The 22139-nt window shown below is 28.8% G+C and overlaps 1 protein-coding gene across 1 annotated transcript in view; it reads left to right on the top strand.

The window, feature by feature from the left end:
* LOC113375118 (protein spire-like) overlaps window positions 1-22139 on the top strand; it is a 502830-nt gene that overhangs the window by 253011 nt on the left and 227680 nt on the right. The window contains exon 3 of the mRNA XM_026615068.1: window positions 1061-1181. Within this exon, the coding sequence (XP_026470853.1) occupies window positions 1061-1181 (121 nt within the window). The remainder of the gene's footprint in view (window positions 1-1060; window positions 1182-22139) is intronic.

The following is a 22139-nucleotide window of genomic DNA, read 5'->3' as shown; positions in this document are numbered from 1 at the left end:
TAGACTGCGACGCGGCGCTTACGCGCTTCTATATTTTGTCCCAACGCAGCTGAAGCAGCGCTATTGCTTTAAAAAAAAGTTCGAAAGTTCGTAAAATTTCAGGTATGGGGCGGCATTTTTGTCAGTGCCCCGGGGCGCCAAATTTCTAAATCCGGCCCTGCTAACATGGGAACAAGTTATATGGTAATTCTTTACATGTAGTAAATATTGATGGTGTTACTAAAGAATGTTAATTTGATATTAAAATGTAAAATATTTATCAATTACATGGTGTTACGTGTTGCTATAAAATTTTAATATAACAGTATGTTAAGCAAATGAATTAACCTTATTAAATCAAGTATCAATTAATATTATGTGGATTATTTATTATTATTACTTACATAAATTTAATATTATTTATAAAGGAACCATATTTGTGAAGATTTGGCCTATATAAGTTCTAGTTTACATTTCACATAGTTACGAAAAAAAAAATTAATATATCAGATTACTATGTTCTTTAAGATAAAATTGTTTTACTTTTGCACAATAGACTTTATATAATTTTGTATAATTAGACTAATTGAAATATCATTTTTATAATTTTTTTTAATCTCAATTTAGCGAATGAATTTTTATGTGTTGTGAATTGAAGTATGAAAATAATTTCAAATAGAGACAGAATATGTATATTTTAAATTATTTTAATTTTTGCGAGTTTAATTAAACCAAGTTGGTCGTAATTTGCATAAAATTTCAAACAATTCCAATTAGCAGCGCTATAGTGATAGTTATTTATATAAATACAGTTTCTAAATGTTTGCGTTTTAATTATGCGTTAGGAAAATGCATTGAAACCGACATTGTTTATTAGAAAATATACAATTATAAACATATTGCGTAATGTGAAAATTCTTTGATTGATCGTCACATTTCAGGAAAAGAAATAAACACTTTCTACAAATTAGTTAATTCATAGCAATTATATTGATGATTGATAAACTCTATTGAATCATCATGTCTATTGTGCCATTTAAGATTGATTGATTTTTAACCTAATCGTTTTTTTTAATTTCAGTTGGTGCGAGAGCTGGGTCGGGTGCTGTTCTTGGCCTTAGATTTTGGCTATGGCCAGGATGAGGAAAGACATTTAGGTCCAGAAATTGGTGATCTCATAGACTTTATGTTGCAAAACGGAGGTAAGTGCTTTATTACATACTCTTTGATTCAATAGTCGTATTGTTTATCATCTTAAATCATATATTTGTTACCTTTGGTTCATGTCTAATTACGTGACACATAGGCCTCATGGTCCTTGAAAAATAGATGTTCCTTTAAATAATATGAAGTTATAGTTCACCATTCTGATTATAAAAATTAATTATTCCGATTATGAAAATTATTCATTCTGATTATAAAAATTATTTATTCGGAACATATGAATACTTTATATTTTCAGTGAAAAGTCACTTATTATCAGTGCAATCAAGTGCTAATATAAATTGTTAACGATAGAGTTCTAGCTCGGGTTCTAGTTTCGCGGAGTGGTCGTAATAAATAATTATTACATTACGATTATTATAGCAATAAATTAATGTTATGCATTTAGTTCAATATTTTTCAACAAATTTGCGCGTTCATGTATTAATGATATGAAACAGTAATCATGTCAATTTTCATTTAGAAATGCAGATTCAAAATATGTTTCCGTGTATATAGTGTTAATTTTTATGGCACTCCTCCGAAATTATGTATAAGATCACTAAAGTAGAGAGGGGCACAAAGGATCAATTTGACTTTCAGTAATTTTAACGTCTAAACTAAATTAACTATATGACTGCACATAACATTTGTATCAAAGAAACTACTAAGAACTATGCTTAGTAAACTTCCCAATTGAATCCTTAGTATAGAAATATGTTTTTTACAATTTTTCTAAAATGTTTCATTTGTCTCTTTTTGCCCAAAGGGTGGGGCAAAGACAGTCAGTGGATAAGCAGATCCAACGTCCATTTTTTAATTTCAGACGGATTTTACGATATAATAGCTACATTATTTAACCAATGTGAAATTTGTACAAATTATATGGGAACATTTTTTACAAAGATTTCTTTGTGTATATCCTTGATCTGGTATTTTGAAAAAAATATTTATTAGCAAATGTCAAATAACTACTAATTTAATTTATGTCTTTGTGACATTGCATTTTTAACTTAATTTACTTTTTCTTATTGTTCACACTTTTGCCAATTTAAAAGTGCTGCGGGTCCTTTTTAACCCCACCCACATGTAAGCTTTCATACAGATTATATAAATAAAACTGTTAAATCTAATATTTGCATCTTACAAAGCACAAATAAGGTATATCTAAACATAAATTCAGGTATCATAAACTAAATACAAGAGCTCAAACCCAAAAAAAAAAACTACCAACGAAAATCGTTTATTTTCGTCGACATCGATGTTGTGAGAATTATGATGATGGCTGGTTACACATCTTTTGCCTTCTACTTTAAAACACTATTACTAAAATATTCTGTACTTGGCTTGTTTTTTGGGATGATGATGGTGGACTTTCTTGCCCGTGTACCTTTAAAAAACTCTTAATTCAATAGACCTCTGCTTTATTATATAAATTTTAATAACAAAAATCTATCCAATAAAAAAGTTTTTTAGGTCTATAATATTATGAAACTAGGTTATAAAAAATGTTTTATGCTTTTGGATATTCTTTACTTATTTCCGAATTATGAATATATTCAAGTACTATAGATATTATTGTTTCATCAGTAGAAACGGTTTACGTATTTTTGCAGGACATTTAAATAAAAAATTAAATATCTTAATTCGGCGATATAAAAAGATACATTATTTGAGAAGAATCTTGCACTACTCGAAACTTTTATTTTTAATTTATTTTCTAAACAGTATTGTCTTTGACTCTATATATTTTCGTTAGAGAAATCCATATTGTTTGCGGTGCTATTTCTCCGCTTTTATCTGAAATATAAATCTCCAGCTGCTAGCGATTTGTTGTACAGCACTTTGAAATTGATTTAAAATCTTTCGCTGTAATAAAATTCGATGGTTGTCGCTAAAAATACAATAAATAACATTGAACGCGAAGTTTAAAACTCGTACTTTCTAAAAAAAATATTTTGCAATGAATCACGGAGATGCAGACCGTACTGTTCTTAGCTGATGAAGAGAACGATATTTACCCTTTCTCTAACGAGCTGAATTTAATACAGGAATCTTTGTTCGAGACAGCTCCATATCTAAGACTTTCGATCTAAATACTAACAATAAGAAAGAGAATGAAACGAAAATAATTTTTATTTAATTAAAAGCCGCATAGATATCTTCGTGGCCATATCGATTTATGCTCACATTTATACAAAGACAAAAATATTCTATATATACCCATTGTATTTAACATTATTGTACTCACATCAATCCAAATATTAAAGCATATATAAATAAGTATGCTATAGCATTCATCGTATATAAAGATTAAAATATGAAATCTGACTACCAATATGATGACAATATAATTCATTTAGTATATAATATAAGTATATAATATAAGTACACCTAAGTCTGTTTTTACACGGTCTTTTTGTACACGGTTTTGATATAACACGGTTTGAAAATTGAATATTTTTAATTTTTTTACACGATTTTATTCCATTTAGCACGATTTGAAATTTTATGTACTTAAATTTTTTTGTCAAATTTAATTTTCTGCGATGTATGTTCATATCACAAAAAAGTATTTATGAAAGAAAAAAGTCTGAAACCATCGATAGTATCGATAGTTTGCGAACACTAGCTTAAAGATTTAAGTGAATTCCCCTTTAGCGCGTACAAACAATTTTTACTGGTCAAAGCAAATGTGAATAGCACTAATTTAGGGGAATTATTATTAAAATAAACATGAATTCTTGTTCTTGAAAATTCTTGTTTTTCACTAATTTTAATAGGTTTTAGAGAGTAGGACAAATAACCCATTTTTGTATAAGATCAATGTCTTTTTTTACACGTTTTTTTTTTTTACACGGCTTCTTCTGGAACCAATCTCCGTGTAAAAACAGACTTAGGTGTATATTATATTCCTATATTGTCTAGGCTGGCTACCCTTATAATCAATTTATAAATAATATGGCAATTTTTGTACCTTGTTGAAACTTTTACAATCCGCGAATGTGTTAATCAGAATTTATTTGGCCTCCTATTTACAAGTTAGCCTTTTAATTGATAAAAAAAATTGTTCTAATTTTACAATTATATGAGAAATAATATATCATAGTATTATATCTTGTATTCAAAACTAAATTAAATAAATTAAATGGTTTACATATTTCTTCTAGTACACACTAATTACACGTTCTACAGTCTTCTACAGTCCCATATGAAATAAAACTAATCATTTTTATTTTAAATAAATGTTCAGGAAAATTTCTATGATTGCACTTTATTCTATTGAATATAGTTATAAACATTCTGTCTTTATTTTTAAATTAATAAAGCTTTGAATCTTCTGCAACAAAATCATCTTTGTAATGCCATTGTAGTGCCATTTCATTTATTTAACGCTTTATTATTTATGATCATAACAATATATTTTTTATTGGTATATTTATTCCGTTCATACTTGCACTTTTGGCTAAAAGTGCAAGTTTTTTCAGCTGCTTCTACTAAAACTTCTACATAAGACCCTTTATCATTTTATTATTATTATCATCATCAAGTATGGCCTTTATTTGGCACAATTAATAATTCCGCAAATATAGTGTAATTGTTTTTTATATTTATGGATTATTTTTACTTTTAACTGCAAATTTTGATTGCCTTTAGTAAAAATTTATGATTTTGTAGTATCATTCCTAGTATTACTACATTATTTTCATAAATTGAAAAATGAGCAAGGGCAATCTTGTATATCCATCGTAAGCCATTACAGAGTAACAACAAAGAAACAATGTCTTATTATGAAGTTCTTTATTTTGCGGTGTCATTTACCAGTTTTTATTCTTATTTTTTGTATACAATATTAAATATATTACTGTCTATCAACAAAGATTAAATTATTTTATTTATTTATAATCGGTTGCACAATTGTTAATATTCCAAATAAATTTTCTGGAATATAATGTCCTCGGCAATGATGGCTCAGTCACAGACGATTGATTTTGTAGAATCAATGTCGCGAAAAAAACGTTAAAATACGTGAAATGAGTAGACAAAAAGCACTAGTATTTAAAATTCTCAAAATAGTTGTATAAGTAAAAATCATGGATTCTAAATGGTTTTGTTAAATTCGTTAGGCCGAATGTATTTTTCGAGTCTACCTCGTTCGGTTATATTAAAAATTGATAAATGTTTTGGTTTATATTTAAATGGTGATAATTGAAGGCATAATTATGAAATAAGTATTTATAGTGGAATCAGTTTTATTGTAGTAATTTTAGTGTTTTATATGGTTTTTAAAAAACTTCACAATGTTTTATTTGGACATGTTTTGATTTCACAATGTATTCCATGAGACTCATTTAACATGAAGTATCATCTATTTCCCCAGATTTCCTAATTATTTTAATATCTATCTTAAATGTTCAGGACATACTTTCAAAAATATACCTGTATTAATTAAAATTAATACAATTTATAAAAAGACTCATTTAACATGAAGGATCATATATTTTCCAAGTTTTCCTAATTATTTTAATATCTATTTTAAATATTCAGGACTTTCCAAGATATACTACATTTATGTTTTATTTTTAAAATTGATACATTTTATGAAAAAACGAGGCTTTCTTTATTAAGAATTTTCGAAATTTTTGAATTTTTTTTAAATAATGTAAATTATTTCTTTAAATTCTTTTATATATATTGCTTCAAAACGCTCTGTATTTTTTGTTGTATTATATCTATAATTAAATTTGTATAAGCTGTTGAATATTTACTGGTTTAGTATTAATGAATACAATATGAAAAAAATATGATGGCATTTCATTTTTTTAAAATGGTCTTGTGGTTAATTAGGTTGAAATCAACATCAGGATTGTTATTTCAAAAATTACTGAGTTATTATATGAAGTCATCATCATCGAAATACGTTCGTAAATTCTCCTCTGTACTCTTGATGCGTATGGCAATTATTTTATTTCTTTATTGCAATCAAAATATTATTATTTCTCATTGAAGGCAAATAATTGGCATTAACAAGGTATTTTCATTTCAATTCGTATACAGAATCACAGCACGAAAATAGGTCGCATGTTCTTGACATGTCTTCATAATAATGGTCAATGTAAACTTGTATATCTTGTTGCGTTTATTAATAATTGTGACATCAGTAATAATGGTCGTGATATGAAATAAATGTTCTTAAAATACGTTTTAAACAATTAAGTGTTCAGTTTTTTAATGAGTCGAATACAATTTTATATCAACCTTATTACAAGCATGATCAGATAGTTCAGTATTTAGTGCTATTGATTGAACGAATTAATTCAATCTTTATTAAGTCACAATAAGTAATTTGATGTTATCTCAAAATTAAAATATGTTTATTGTGATTGTTTCTGTTTCAATTGTTGTTGTAATAATTCAGAGGCAATGAACTAATAAAACTTTGAAATAAGATTTGTTGTTATTTGCTCATTGGAACAATTGAAAGGTGTTTGGCTTCTGATAAAACGCCGGAGGTTTCGAAAACCAATCCTTTCGGAATCTGCATTCAATAGATTGCTATTTAGGTTTGCAGTACTCTAATCTGTATGTAGATTTTTTTGTTCTTGTATAATTATATGCTAAATTTAATGTATCTGATAGAGATCATTGATTATTATAAAAATATACAGTGTGTATGTAATAATCAGTACTGCAAACTGCGTTTTGTAATATTTGAATTGGTATGTTTTGAACACCAACGATATATTGGTACGGTGATAAAGTAATAAAAGGACTTAATATAATATAGAAACTTATATTTAGTAACCAATTACTAATTATTTGAATATTTTTGTTTGTGTAGATTTTTACATATCTTATGCTAGTTTGATAAGGGAACAAACTGTTAATAGAATATGTATTAATTAAAATACACTTACACGATTATTATATGTAATTGATTGTAATCTTTTAAGTATTATCATTCTGATTTATAACTGTCATCTTCTAAATTTATTATTAGAGTTTCATTGTTTTTGTCAGTTAATACTAGATAAAATCACACTACAAGAAAATTTCCTGTTATCATAATCTGCTCATAACTCCGATTAAGCTATTGCTAAAATGTAATGATGTCACAGTTGTTTATGAACAAATAAGTTAATCAAAAATCATTAAACTCTGACCATTATAGGCATTTGTTAAGTGTTATAATTGTATTAAGTTTGATTAGGTATATAATGCCACTATTATTTTTATAATCGTATCAATTTTATAATAAATTTAGTGGTGTATGGCATCGTGTCTTGAAGAAAATTGCTGGAACTTGCCGTACATAATTAAATATTCGAAAAATAAAATTTAGTTTAAAAAAAATGTTTTTTGGAAAAAAAATTGAACCAATTTTTTGTAAGACAATTGATTTATTAACACAAGCAGAAAATTTTTGAATAATTTAAATCGGATGCCTAGTTTTCTCAAAAACTGCTATTTTTTGCGTATTTAGTTCCGAAACAGCCAGACCTGCCTTTGCCAAAATCTAATAATCACTTCTCCCCATCATTACGAATTGAATGCTTTTTTGATCATTTAAATCGAATGCTTTGTTCTCTCAGAAACTGGATTTCTATTTTATGCCTTTTTTGCTCCATATAACCGAAACGGCTGGACCTGACTGCCATAAACTAATAAGCACATCTCTCTATCAATAGGAGTCGAATATTTTTTTAACCATTTTTTTAACCACACACATACATCTATTTTTTCCAAGGTGTGCCAAAATGTTCAGAAACCTTCAAAACGTGAAGAACTGCAAAAATTTTTATTTTCGATTGTTCGGCCATTTCTATAACTTACCCTACGAGAAGTTGACTATTACTAAAACTAATGATTTTAATTATAGGCTAGTTTAATAACTTCAATATTTTGTAAGAAGTTAAGTCTAAAAGTTGTCTTAAAACCTACATATAGTACGTACACCCTACAATATGTAGTTTTGAGATAACTTTTAGGGTGTATTTACAGAGTATTTACAGACTTACAGCTGGGTATCTGGAATTCCGAGGTGAACTTCCTGCAATGACTGAACTACATCGTCAATTTCAAATACTAATATGTTAATAAAATTCATTCTTCCGATATTTATTTCTAAAACGGGAAATTCCTAAGGCTCAATTTTTGAAAAGCTTATAAAAATTTGAAAAAAAATGTTGTTATGTTATGTTAGTATATGATCCATTCAAAATCAACTTAGTTTAGTTCATTTCTGTAGATAAATTTTGATACTATTATTGTTTCTAACAAAATTTTCGATCGATTTCCGATCGATAAAAATTTTTATAATTACTAATCAAAGAGTTAATTTAACGGTTTAGAAATTTAACGGCGATTTGGAAATTCAGGAGGTGTTTGACCGTCTCACAACTCTGAACACAATTTATTTCAAATTTACTTGTCAGCGATCCGCATGACGATTTCATGGTATCGTATTTCGAATTTGCAATAGCTCGTTGTTGTCCATTGAAAATGATTTGATTTGACGAATTATGTTATTAGCTACTATAGTTGGAGATATCTCTATATTCTTTATGTCGCTTCATACAATGGTAAGAGAGTTAAGTAAATGAACTCTATGATAACAATGTAATTTTATAGACATGGAGAATTCATGTAATATTTGAAAAACGAGAGTGAAACTCGGTTTGCGTTCACTATTTTTTGGGGAATTGTATTCAGAATTGGATTTTTCATCTATCTTTTCCATTTTTTTGTTGCATTAAAATACATTTGAAAAGTGGTGATTCCCTTATTTAAAATTATTTTTTTAAATCATTGAAGTGCTGCGAATAAGTCGTCCGTGCACTGACGACTTATTTATTCATTATTATTATTTTTTCTCTTTTTTACAAATTAAAATGTCATAAATTCTATTAGAAACATTCTATGATATATTTAACACTATAATTTTCATATAGAATCTCATCTTGTTTTAATTAACAATTTTATTAGTATAAGCATTATGGTAATGCTTGTTTTTTCACATCGACACTTATAATTTTATTGGACAAAATGGCATGGTGCTTAGCTGTTCAATTATATTTATTTATTTAATAATGCTATTACTAGTCTCAATCGTTTTACTCATTTATAGATTCATTGACTACCCGTAACATAATCCTTTAATTAAGTAGGAACTATAATAACATATTTATTAAGCAAAAATGCAATTAATTACAAAAACCATTTTGTCCATATAGGTCACAATTAAATCATTTGATCCTCTTTGAAACATTATCATATAATCCATTCTCTGTTATTCTGGCTTTGAATGAACTAACATGTAGTTCTTGCAAAATAGTACTATGTGTGTATGTCATTTTGTTCGATATTGAATTAATATACAAAATTTTATCAAACATTCAATTATTACAAATAATATATAAAACTAGTGGGGTGTATGGCATCGTGCTTTAAGGCAAATTGCTGGAACTTCTCGTACCGTAACGAAATGTTCGAGGAATATTAAATGTTTCCAAATAGATAATTATAAATATTGTAACATTGTCTAATATTTATAAGAATAATATAAACTGAATTGCAAAGTTGAAATTATTTGTTTAAAGTATATCAGAACTAAAGTCAGAATTAAAAATAAAATCTGAACTATTTTGGATATACAAAAAAAATTTTTTTTGAAAAAAAAAGTGGAAAAAAAAGATTTTTTTTCAAAATCAATTATTTTGTTAAGACAAGCAGAAAGTTCTTTGAATCATTTAAATCGGACGCTTAGTTCTCTCAAAAACTGCCATTTTTTACACATTTAGCTCCGTTTCTTCGAAATGGCTGGGCCTGCCTTTGCCAAAAATTAATGAACACTTCTCCCAATCATTACTAATTGAATGTTTTTAGATCATTCAAATCGGATGCTCCGTTCTCTCAAAAACACTATTTTCTGCACTCTTTGCCAAAAACTAATCAGCACATCTCCCTATCAATAGGAATCGAATATTTTTTAAACCATTCAAATCGGTTGATCCGTGCGCCCGAAAACGTGGACGAAAAATTGTATCCATACATACATACACACTCACACACACACATACACACACACACATCTTTTTTTTCTGAAGTATGCCAAAATATTCACAAACCTTCAAAACGTCGAGAAATGTAAAAATTTTCAATTTCGATTTTCGGCCCATTACAATAACTTATCCTACGGAAAGTTAAAATAATTACAAATAGAAATAAATAAATCCCAAAAAACATGACAAAACTTCTCTCAAAATGAACTTTCGGATTGCGAGATACACTTTTGGATTGCGACAAATCTGTAACAATGACGCTCAACATCTGACAAAATTGTGCTTATAGCTCTCTTCGTGTTATACACTCACAGAGACGTTACTAAAACTAACCAATTATTAAATAAAGCCACTTTGTCATTTTGTCCATATATACCAATTAGTTCATATTGCCCCTAAAATATTATAAATTTTGTAGTAATGTTTTTTTTTTCACTTTATTTCAGCAATCAGAAATACAAAAATAATTGTAGTAATGGTGTGCGGTAATAAATATAAAATTTTTAGTGTAATATTATTAATTATTTATTAAACGTTATTTAACGGGATTGTTAACACATAAAATTTTAAAACAAATAATTACACACTTTAATATAAATATTTTTGCAATTTAATCAATTCAGTAAATCAATAAGAAAAGCTGAACAAAATGGCATGGCACTTCTGAATCGAAAGAACATGAGATGGTGGGAATATAGCGAACATGTACTTAAATCTCTTGTTGTTCATGTATGTTTCTGCTAGAATTCTGTACTTACTATTAGTGGCCCGTAAAAGTAGTAACAGATTCGTTAAAAATATGAAACCGTAAGGTACCTAAACCAAAACAGCTAGCCGGCTAGGAAGGTAGGAAGGTAGGAAGCACCGTCGTCGTCATAAGGAAGTTCTCCGGCGCGGTCCAAGAAGTCGTGTTCGGTACGCATTTGTAACGCGTCATTTTCATTCACCGCGGAACGGATTAGATTAACACATCTCCATCCGACAGAGGACAGGACGGACATGTTGATGGGAAAATACAGAAAAAGCAATAAATACAAAATGGGGGAAAAAAACTTCACTACATGCTGTGAAGAAGAGCCGCGCTCGGAAACATTCATGCATGTCCCATCAGGCGAGCGTGTTTGCGGAACAAACGCGGACTTATGCAAATGCTTAATTTTTGCGAAATTGCAAGTGATGAATTGATGTTGGTCTCTGCAACGATTGCAGATTTCGATTTGCTGTTGAATTATTCTCATGATTGAACACATTTTACAATTATTAAGGCTACAATAACATTGAGGACTTTTCCGTGGCTTCGACGCCTTGGATTGGCTTTGGATAGAATGCTGTCGAGTAGTAGTGACATTGGTTTTTACTTGAAAATATTGATAGCAATATGTTTGTAAAAATTACCCTTATCTGGCTCAAAGGTAATCACAGGAATCGTTCGACAGCACTATTAGAGACAAAAGATACATTAAAATATATCAAAAATAGATAAAGCCAACTTTTGGATTGTCTTTTTAACTTCCCGAAGGAGAAGTTTATGTTTTCATCAAAAATCCGATTCGCTAATTTTGTTTTCTCGACGTTTTAAGCCATTCTGAATCGAATGAGACCAACTTTGGAAAAAGTATGTGTGTGTGTATGTGTGTGTGTATGTGTATGTGTATGTGAACAGATTTTTTCCGTAAATCGACGTTTTCTTGAAAACGGCTGGGTCGATTTCAAAAATTTCGTTTGTCAGTTTTGTGGGACGATCGGCCATGACGTTTCTTTATAAATAGCAGAAAAGTGAAAATTTTTTCGTTCACGTTTTAGCCTGCAATTCTGAACCGATTTTTTGGCATTTGTCAAAATTAGATCTTTCATCGACGTTTTCTCAAAAACGCCTGAACCGATTTCAGAAATCTAAAAGCCATTTGATGTATTTCGATGAGGACTATCGTTTGTCAGTTTTGTGCGACGATCTGCCAAGCCGTTTCTTTGTAATTTGAAAAAAAGTGTTAAACTTTTTGCCCACATTTAAGATCATCCTACCGAACCGATTTTAGAAAATCGAAAACTGTTCGAAAGATATTAGTTGGGAATGGTACTGATTAGTTTTAGGTGAAAATCTACCGAGCCGTTTTCTTGTAATTAACTGTTGAAAAAAAAAATTCAAGCTGATTTTTATGATTTTTTTTAGCGATATATATCATGGTCTTATAGGACTTACTGTAATGTTACGACCGTACGACAAGTAGTTTAATTTCAAAAATTCATCAAAGTTTGAGAAAATGAGTAGTTTTTTTGACGTTAGCTAAGAAATTAGACGATTTACTTGGTATAACAATATAGTACTTATAGTGGTATAACAATATAGTATATATAGTCTTTATAAACATACTAAACCATTAAAATCCTACGGAAACTGGTTCAAATATAATAATTGTTGATTTTTGAAAAGTTGCTTTTTGAAAGTACTCCGAGTTAACGTGTTCGTTCGTTTTCAATTATGTGTAATAAATCCACTCATAAATTAATTTATTGTTCATTGATTAAGTCGATTATTTACACATATCGGGAAGTTCATGTAACTTGCCTCAAGGCTAAATACCAATACCAACTAGTTAAATTAAAAGCCACATTAGTAGAGTCATCACTACTAACTTTGAGAAATAGAATTACAACTTTTATTGCAAATGCCTGATATGGATGGAGGAAACTATCGAACTTTGGAAATATAACATAAAAGCTGTGTCCATGAACATATCTGCATATTATAGCCAATGCTTTAAAGTGCCAAGTTTGTCAGAAAAAAAACCCTCTCTGATGGTTAGAGACCGATTACAGGTCAGGGTCCACTTAGTCTAGACGATCCAGTTAAATACAGAGGCTCTCCCATCAACGAAGGAGTCATTAGTAAAGCTCACGATACTGCTATTGGAATCGATGAGTTTACTAAAGATTTTCTTGATGTAATTTATTGACCTCTTATTTACAAATTAGCTATTTGCATAGAAAACTGATTTATAACTTCAGAAAGCTGTGAAACCCAAGAACATTTTTTTTGGTTTTGATCACTACTACATTTTTTAACCATTTATATTTAAATCTTAAAAGCAGTAAGCACTATTAGAACATTCATTACTTTATCAAACATTGAAATAAAATATTATGGTGGACTAATTTTTTATCATTCGTATGAAAGTTCAATTCCTTTGAAGAATTTTTGCTAATCTTATTCGCCAACTGCCGGATCGGACGATTAAAATTTTTCTCAAATTTGACATAGAAAGTGTAAATTTCATGGCCCATATTACACACTCTCCTTTCAAATATCTCGTCTTGATCTCGTGCATGACTAAAATCGACGGCCGGAGTCAAATTTCATGCCCGTTCAAGTCATATTACATTGTGTATTAGGGATGGCAGATAATAGTCGATGTTAATAAAGTGTCGATGTAATCGTAGTTCAGCATGGAAATATTTTGATATTGTTTTGTGGATATGGCAGAGGGAATAATCGTTTTCACATTCTATCAGAGTATTCACAATATTTTTACTAATTAGCTATATTATCGAAATATTTTCGACATTATTATTGGAAACTTGGATATAAAAAGAGTGCAGATTTCTCAAACTTACTTGAGAAGCAAACTGATAGAGTATCCTTAACTTACTTGAGAAAAATCAGTATTGTTCATTTGTTGAAGGGTTATAAAACGTTATGATTCCTTCATTACTGAAGCAGTTAAAAATATTTTATGCTCATGGCATAAAGTGAAATGATTAGATTGAGTTCCTGAAAAAAAAAACATACTGGGTTTTCTTACAGAATGACAGAAGTATTATTTAACACATTTACTGCCAACCTTGTGTTGCTTATATTTCCCCCTGCGCTATATTTTTTTATTTGTTTATTATCAAATAAAACAATTTCTGGACATGTTCTCGGAAAATTAAAAAAAAGTACCAAAATAAGATAATTAGGACTATTTCTGTATGAAATAATCACAGTCCAAATTTCAAAATTAAATTAATTACTCTAAAGTACAAGAAAGGCGAACGCACCTGTTGCGTTCATATGTTTGCACTGCAGTGAATGTGATAAAACGATTTTATGGAGTATGCAATTTTTCTACTGACTTGCGAGAAAACACTTGCTTTCTTAGTTAAAAGGATGAAATCATTCAATAAGAATTAAACCTTTGGATGAAATTTCTAGAAGAAAGGGACATGCTTGAGGTATGATTGAGATTATCAAAATTGTTTTAGCGGATTTAAGCTTAATTGTGGGTTTGCTAACAGAATAACTTAAATATTATTTAGGATGGCTTGAAATATAGTATAGAGAAAAATGCCAGGATGCCTGAAATAGCAAAGCAAATAAAATTTTCTCTGTTTTTCACGTGGGAAAAGGAATGGCATATTAGAGCATCGTCAGTTTTTGGTAAAATAGCTCCCTAACTTTGGCTATCGTCAAGTGCTAAATAGACCAATGTCATGGCAAGGCTATGTTACGTAGAACTATTTATACATAATGGTATTAAATACTGTCAAAGTGCCCTTTAGTTGCTATGCAGTCAGGCGTTTTGGATAGAAAACCTAATCTAGAAAACGCACAATCTTGTCATAACTGCATCCTTGTGATGTGGCATAATGATATTATGAGTGAAGTTGCATTTTATGTGTAAAAATCCTGATTGGATGGAGGGACAAATACATGGCATTTTGACGTTGTCGTGACTAGGTTTTTAGTAGCATGTTATATGAGAAACGGTACGTAATATAACCTTGCGATAACATTGGTCTATTTTACGGCAGAATGTTTTATAATATCTAAATGACTCAGGAATCTAATATTTATTTTATTGATCAGGCGTTCTCTCAAAATCTGAATTACCATTTTTGGCACTTTTTGTCCCACATCTTCGAAACGGCTGGACCTGCTTTAGCCAAAAACTAATCAGCACGTCTCCTTATTAATAGAAATCGAATGTCTTTTGATTCATTCAAGTCGGTTGATTCCTGTGATTCCACACACATAGAACCATTTTTTTTAATGTGTACCAAAATGTTCGAAAGGTTTTGAAACGTAAAGATATATAAAAATTTTCATTTTTGATTTTTTTGCGATTACTATAACTTACCCTACGGGAAGTTCGACGATTTGATTCTTGATCATTATTGTACCTAAATCTCTATAACCAAGTTCGATGTTAATATCGATAATCTTATTGTTTGAGAAAAGATTGCCATTACTATCGAAAATTGTAAGTGAGCGTCGACAATGATAATAAATAAGTTTGCGATAAAGCAACGACACGGCGCATTATGAATGGATATGTGTGCGGCTGTCCATTGTCTCTTGTTTGATCTCGCTGCCACTGACCTGATGATGACCCGGCACATTTCTCACGAAACGGGATGAAAATCATAGCAAAGCGAAGGAAACAATAACTTTTCTTGCGTTAATACACATTTTATGTACATACATTAACTCGACATACCATTAAATTGACCGGTTAATTAACGAGAGGCGACCGCCGTCAAATATTTTGGATGAATAAATGTGGGCCGTTTCAGATTAATTATGGGTTTGTGGAACACTAGAGATATTATTAGAATTTTGCATTAAACGAGAAAAAAGTGTATGAGTATAAATATCAGATGATTACTTTTCCATGCTTTCGTGGCTTGACTCCTTTACCTAGGTGATGAGGTAAGGTCATAAATTTGCGTTTGTGCAGGATTTTGAAAAATTTTACATCGATATGGAAAAATAAAATATATATTGAACACAATTAATAAAAAACTTGAATAATGGAATTAATTGGTGTTCAAATGTATATTATATTTTTTTCATTTTTAAACATAGTAAATCAAATGCAAATCACAACAAATAAATATTCGATAAAAGTGTAAATTATAAATTTACTTTCAGTGAGCTCAATTTGTTTACGAGTTTTACTCTTGATTTGCAAAGCATCGTAATTCTAATTTTTTCTAATTAAAATTTTTGACGTTAGTTTTTTTATATAGCAAAAGAGGAGATTAGGAAAATAGGCAAATGAGGAATTATTACTTTTTCTATCGATAAAAGTGTAAATTTACTCTCAATGAGCTCAATTTGTCGCGTTTTAATCTTGATTTGCAAAGCACCGCAATAGTTATAATAAAAAAAAATTGGCGTGAGGTTTTTCAGCTAAGAAGGAAATTAGGAAAAATATGCTAATAAGGAATTACTGCGTTTATTAGAGAACATCTAAATCAATTTAAATAGCTCAAAACATTGGTTTTTGGTGAAGGTAGATCCAATTTGTAGAAGATTTGAAAAATAGACTCAAATTATCTATTGGATCCAAAAATGATTACTTGATAAATTGATATTAAATATACAATTTTATCTATTTTAAAAATTTTAATGTGTTTGATATTCGATACCCATAAGTAAAACTCAACCAGATTAATACTTTCGACCTTTTAGTTGAAAAATTGAAAATTAAATCAACAATGGATCATACCAATCAATATTGGATCTAATTCAAAATTACAGCTTAAGGTGCACGAAATTTTAGTTTTTTTAATGTATTTTAAATTAAGCTATTTTACCGATCTAACTAGAACTTTTAATATTTATACATAATAGGACCTTATTATTTTTTATACAATCCAGAGATACAAATTACAAATTATATTTTTTTCAATTATTTTTAAATTATTTTTTTATGCTTTAACTAATCAATTGTGGTACTCTATCTGCTCGAATTCAAAGTATGGCATTTTAGAAGACATATATTTAGTACATTGCTATATGTACATATATTAATTGAAAATTTAATTTAGCTTTAGATGATATCTCTAATATTAGATATTTAGATATTTAGATATGCCCTTTACATTATAAGTTCTTAATTAACTTCCCGTAGGGTAAGTTATAGTAATCGCGAAAAAATCAAAAATGAAAATTTTTATTTACCTTTACGTTTCAGAAGTTTCTGAACATTTTGGCATACTTTAGAAAATAGTACGGGATGTTCCAGCAATTTGCCTTAAGGCACAATGCCATACACCTAGTTTAAATTATTTTTATGAAATTTGATGATCGATGTCAAAATCTAAAAATTATATAACGAACACTTCCATTACTCTACTTTCCTCCAACTGTTAGTGACATGTTGCGTGTTATTTGCTAATTTAGGATATTATATTAACTGTCAATTTACTTTTTTTATTTGCTTACGCAAAATGGATGGTACACATCATCAACTTTATAATTGACAATATTACGTGATACGTGAAAGAAATAATTGACTTGACTTGATAATCATTTGACATTTCTCGACGAGGTCAAAAAATCATTGCTATTGTGTTCAGAACCACTTAATATAATTACGTACATATTATAAATATGTTTGTTTAAAACATCCTAATTTGTTTGTGTTTGTATTCATATGTTTGTATATGATTTTGACGTTTTTAATGTTAATTAACAATTATGAATTTTAGCAAATATTATCTCTATTATAATTTAATTTCGCTTCCACTATGACTCTTATAAATAAAAATACTTCAACTGAGTTGTTTCTTTATAAGCTCTCTTTATATAAAAATTCAACTTCAAAGCGTCTTAAACATTAATTAAAAATTGAATTTAAAATTGAATATTACTTTAACGCTACTCAAAGTTATAGCATTATTTAATTGACTCTCATATTTAAATTTTTTAATCTAAGTAAATAACATTGTATCATTTGCATTATAAAATTGATTATTATTATAACGTCTATTGCTATCATTTTGAGACTTTCTACTCTAAATTTTTAATCAACCGTAAATCATTTCTTTACTTGCTTATGTAAAAGTAAAAACTAAGTCAATTACGTTAATCTGAGGAAAAAACATAAATGTTTTGTACAAAGAAAGATTTAATGAGTCACGGATGACATTATTACCGAATTTAACTGGCGAAATATAATTAGGCATATTTAAAAGGAGAGCTGGTATTTTATATTAAACCAATTAGAAAAATCAATAATTACAATTTAACTTTACTATCAATCTTGTATATTAAAAGTATATTTAAATTTTAAATTATAAATAAACTTCAATTACCGCATTTTGATTTCATATTATTTGTATTTTAAAAGTAGAATTTAGAATTTTAGAAATAAATTTTAGAAATTTTCAAAAGTAAAATTATCAATTTTACTGCTATATGTTGCACTGAGAGATAACATTTATTTTACAAAATTTAGTAAATGAATATTTTGCAGAATGTTTTTTTTATATTTTTCAAAATTATTTTTTATGTGTGATAAATGAAGAAATTATTATAAATCAATGTCCAAAAAAATTTTACATTCAGTTTTTAGAAATTCATTTTTATTACTAAAAGACATATTCTTATGTAAAGGTACTAAATTATAGCAGTTAAATTTTAGGTAGTTCTTTACGACAATTTACTACAAAGATTTCAATTCAACTCAATTCAATTCAATTTTCAAAGAAATCAATGTTCAAAAAATTCTTGCATTGAGTTTCCCCAAATTGACGTTTTTGCACATTTTTATTCGTAAAAGACATATTTTCATGTAAAGGTACTAAATTAATAGCAGTTGAATTTTAGGCAGTAATTTACTACAATAATAGCATGGTATAGAAATATTTAGTATAGTATGTAACAGCAATTTTCTTCATTTGAAAATTATTGTTCGTTTAATTGATCAAATCTTTACATAATTGCGTATTTATTGATTTAATTTTGGAAAAATCGTTATCATAGTCCAAAACGAAATCAAATTATCTTGTATGAAATTTGAAATTTTATTATAATTAACGAAGCCTGTTTTAATAATACCATAAGTGAACAAAACAATTCATAAAAACTTACTCAATATTTTTATAATATTTTTGTATTACTTGTACTAAGCTATATTTTTACACAAGCAACATGTATACATTTGATGTGATTTTACTATATGTCAAATACATATTTCTATGCTTAAGTCACATTTACCGATGGGTATAGTTCCAAAGTTATTGTTTTATATAGCAATATATAGTGTTCCATGGTGTAATGGTTAAGCTCACGGACTCCTGTGGACGGAGTCGTGCGTTTGAATCCTGGACAACCTGACATCGATGCAGTATCGATGTCCGTTTTCACTTGAAAATATAGATCAAAAATATGTTTCCAATTGAAAATAGCCTATTTCGGACATTGATGTGAAAAATGGCAATAGGAAACCCCTCACACTATTCTTCCTTGAATCGAATTGGAGTTTAATTCGGCTCTTGGGAACTGCCCTAGTACTACGCATTATTTTATTTTACAGCACTCTTGCACTAAAAGTGATTCATATTTAGATAAACGACTTGTTGAATTTGCACGAGATGTCATACGTGAAGAAATGTTTGTTATAAAACTTCATCATTAACTACGAGTGCGGTGTATAATTATATCATTTGACATTATCTCCGCGGACGGACGTTGCGTTGGATTATTCTTATAGAAAACCGTGAACTCGTTTCACGAAAACGAGATGTTACGAAAATACAAAACACGAGAATTGCAAAGTCTACAAAATAATCACAAATTACAGATAATAATGCAGGTAAAAACCTTGCGAAATAACATAACGTCGAACACAATACTATGTCATGACCTTTTCTTGCAACATTATTAGTAGATCACTTGGACGACTTACATTCGCCAACATGTGCGTTTAGGGAAAATTGACATCTTTTCAATCGTTATTAATGAATTATTCAAGATACTGTTGTAACAATTTTCAGTGAAAATTATGATTCACTTAACTATAGAGTACCTACATATAAAAAAGATTTTGAACAGATTTATTAGACCAATTAAATCTTTTTAACTTCCCGTGGGGCAAGTTATAGTAATCGCAAAAAAATCAAAAATGAAAATTTTTATATATCTTTACGTTTCAAAACCTTCTGAACATTTTGGCATACCTTAGAAAAAATGGATGTATGTGTGAGTTTGTGTGTGTGTATATGCGTGTATGTGGGTGTATGCAGATACAAATTTTCGTCGACGATTTCGGGAACACGGATGAAGTGATTTGAATAATTCAAAAAACATTCGATTTGTATTGATAAGGAGACGTGTTTATTAGTTTTTGGCAAAGGCAGGTCTAGCCGTTCCAAAGATATGGGGCAAAAAGTGCCAAAACCGGTAACTTAGGTTTTAAGAGAACGGAGTGTCCGTTTTGAATAATTCAAAAAACATTTTACTTGTATTAACAAGATGAAGAACTGATTAAAGTTTCTGCCGCGACAATTTTTAAAATATCTGGTGAAATGACAATTTGATTTAATCACATTATATCATAAAAAAACTCTATTTTTGAAGCATAGTTCTTATCAAAATTTAAAAAAAATGATATCTACACAAAAACTTATAAGCGAATACAAGAGTAGTTATTTCGTAGTTGGCAGTCAATGTGTTAATAATGATTTTTGCTAAACATCATACAAAATCTAGAAAAGATTAGCTACTAAAAAACGACCAGGCTGATCTTTTTCAAAAACTATGCAGTATGATTTACAACTGATATCTTTCCAACAGTTTTTGAATTTTTGGATAAAACTTTGACAAAAAAGTTTTTCTTCGGGAAGTTAATAATAATATTGAAGTTAATGATTTAGGAACAAAATACTAACGCCTCTTATTGGAATTTTTTGGATTTGTTACTCCAATATTCGTATGTCACTTTAATTAACTCTATTAAGCCATAATATTTATATAGAGTCAGAATACAAAATGTTCATTTATGATTAATTCATTATTTTATTTTGCGATTTGAATGAAGTGAGGGCATACTATTTAAATTGGAGTTGAAAAAAATATAAGATACTGTGTTAGAACGATTGCTTCTTGGTTTGCGAAATAGACAACATAGGACACTATATCCTGTTTACTGTTTTATTTTCAGAAAATTACATAAAATTTTTGCAAATTGACGAAATTGAGTGGTTAATAGTAGATAATTACTAAATCTCGTGAATGAAAAATATGGTAGGTAACATGCGGGAATCAGCATATCACAACTAATATTTTGTAGTGGCTACTTCATTTAATTATGAAAAATATCGTTTATTAGTTCGGGTCATCGTATTTGTGTTATGCAAATTGGTTAGAGAGTAAAACAAAAAGTCTATCTACTGACGCTCCCGAGTAGTGAGATTTGAAAATAATGAATCAGTAAAAGGGCTGGCAATCATCATCTGATCCATTCGAGTTTTTTGAAGCGAACCAACAATCAGCCAACCGAACATCCGCGCTTTGTATTATTAACTACGCACTGACAGACGACTTTACGAAATTTTTCATATTACAAATCCCTCGACAGTGCCACAGCAGAGAGCTGATTCCAGAATTACCTCGTTTACCTAATTATTATTAACATCTATTATTGAACTGGTTGTTGTTAATCACCGAATAGTATCGATTTCAATCAATTTTTTATTTTTTCATCTTTTGTTGTATTCAATACAATAAGACTTGTAATATGCAATAAATTGTAGGTAGTAAGATAGTCAATGATCAATTTGTAGATTAAAAATATATTTTCGATTAAGAATAGCCGGATTTGACTAAACAGTGTGAAATATCTCACTAAACTCATTTCACGAACACCACGATAATATAAAAAAATCACATGGGCCATGGTAACTTTATTAGATTTTACTTAAAAATGTATCAAAGAAATTTTTTTTTTTCAAAATTCCTATTTTTACTATTTTTTTATGTCACATATATATGACTGACATGACTCTACCTTTTACTTACTTTTTCTCGAAAAGCCGTGTCTTATGTGTCTGACGCATTTTTTTTAAACAAAATTATCAAGTTTTGTTCCTGATTTCGAGACATATACTTGCAAATCTATCGTTTCG

Source organism: Ctenocephalides felis, unplaced genomic scaffold, assembly GCF_003426905.1.
Source record: "Ctenocephalides felis isolate EL2017-DRISC unplaced genomic scaffold, ASM342690v1 CF-g0.4_SCAFFOLD_01886, whole genome shotgun sequence".
In the NCBI taxonomy this organism is placed as follows: Eukaryota; Metazoa; Arthropoda; class Insecta; order Siphonaptera; family Pulicidae; genus Ctenocephalides; species Ctenocephalides felis.
Note: the sequence above shows the minus strand (reverse complement) of the source record. Positions and strands in the feature narration are given on the sequence as shown.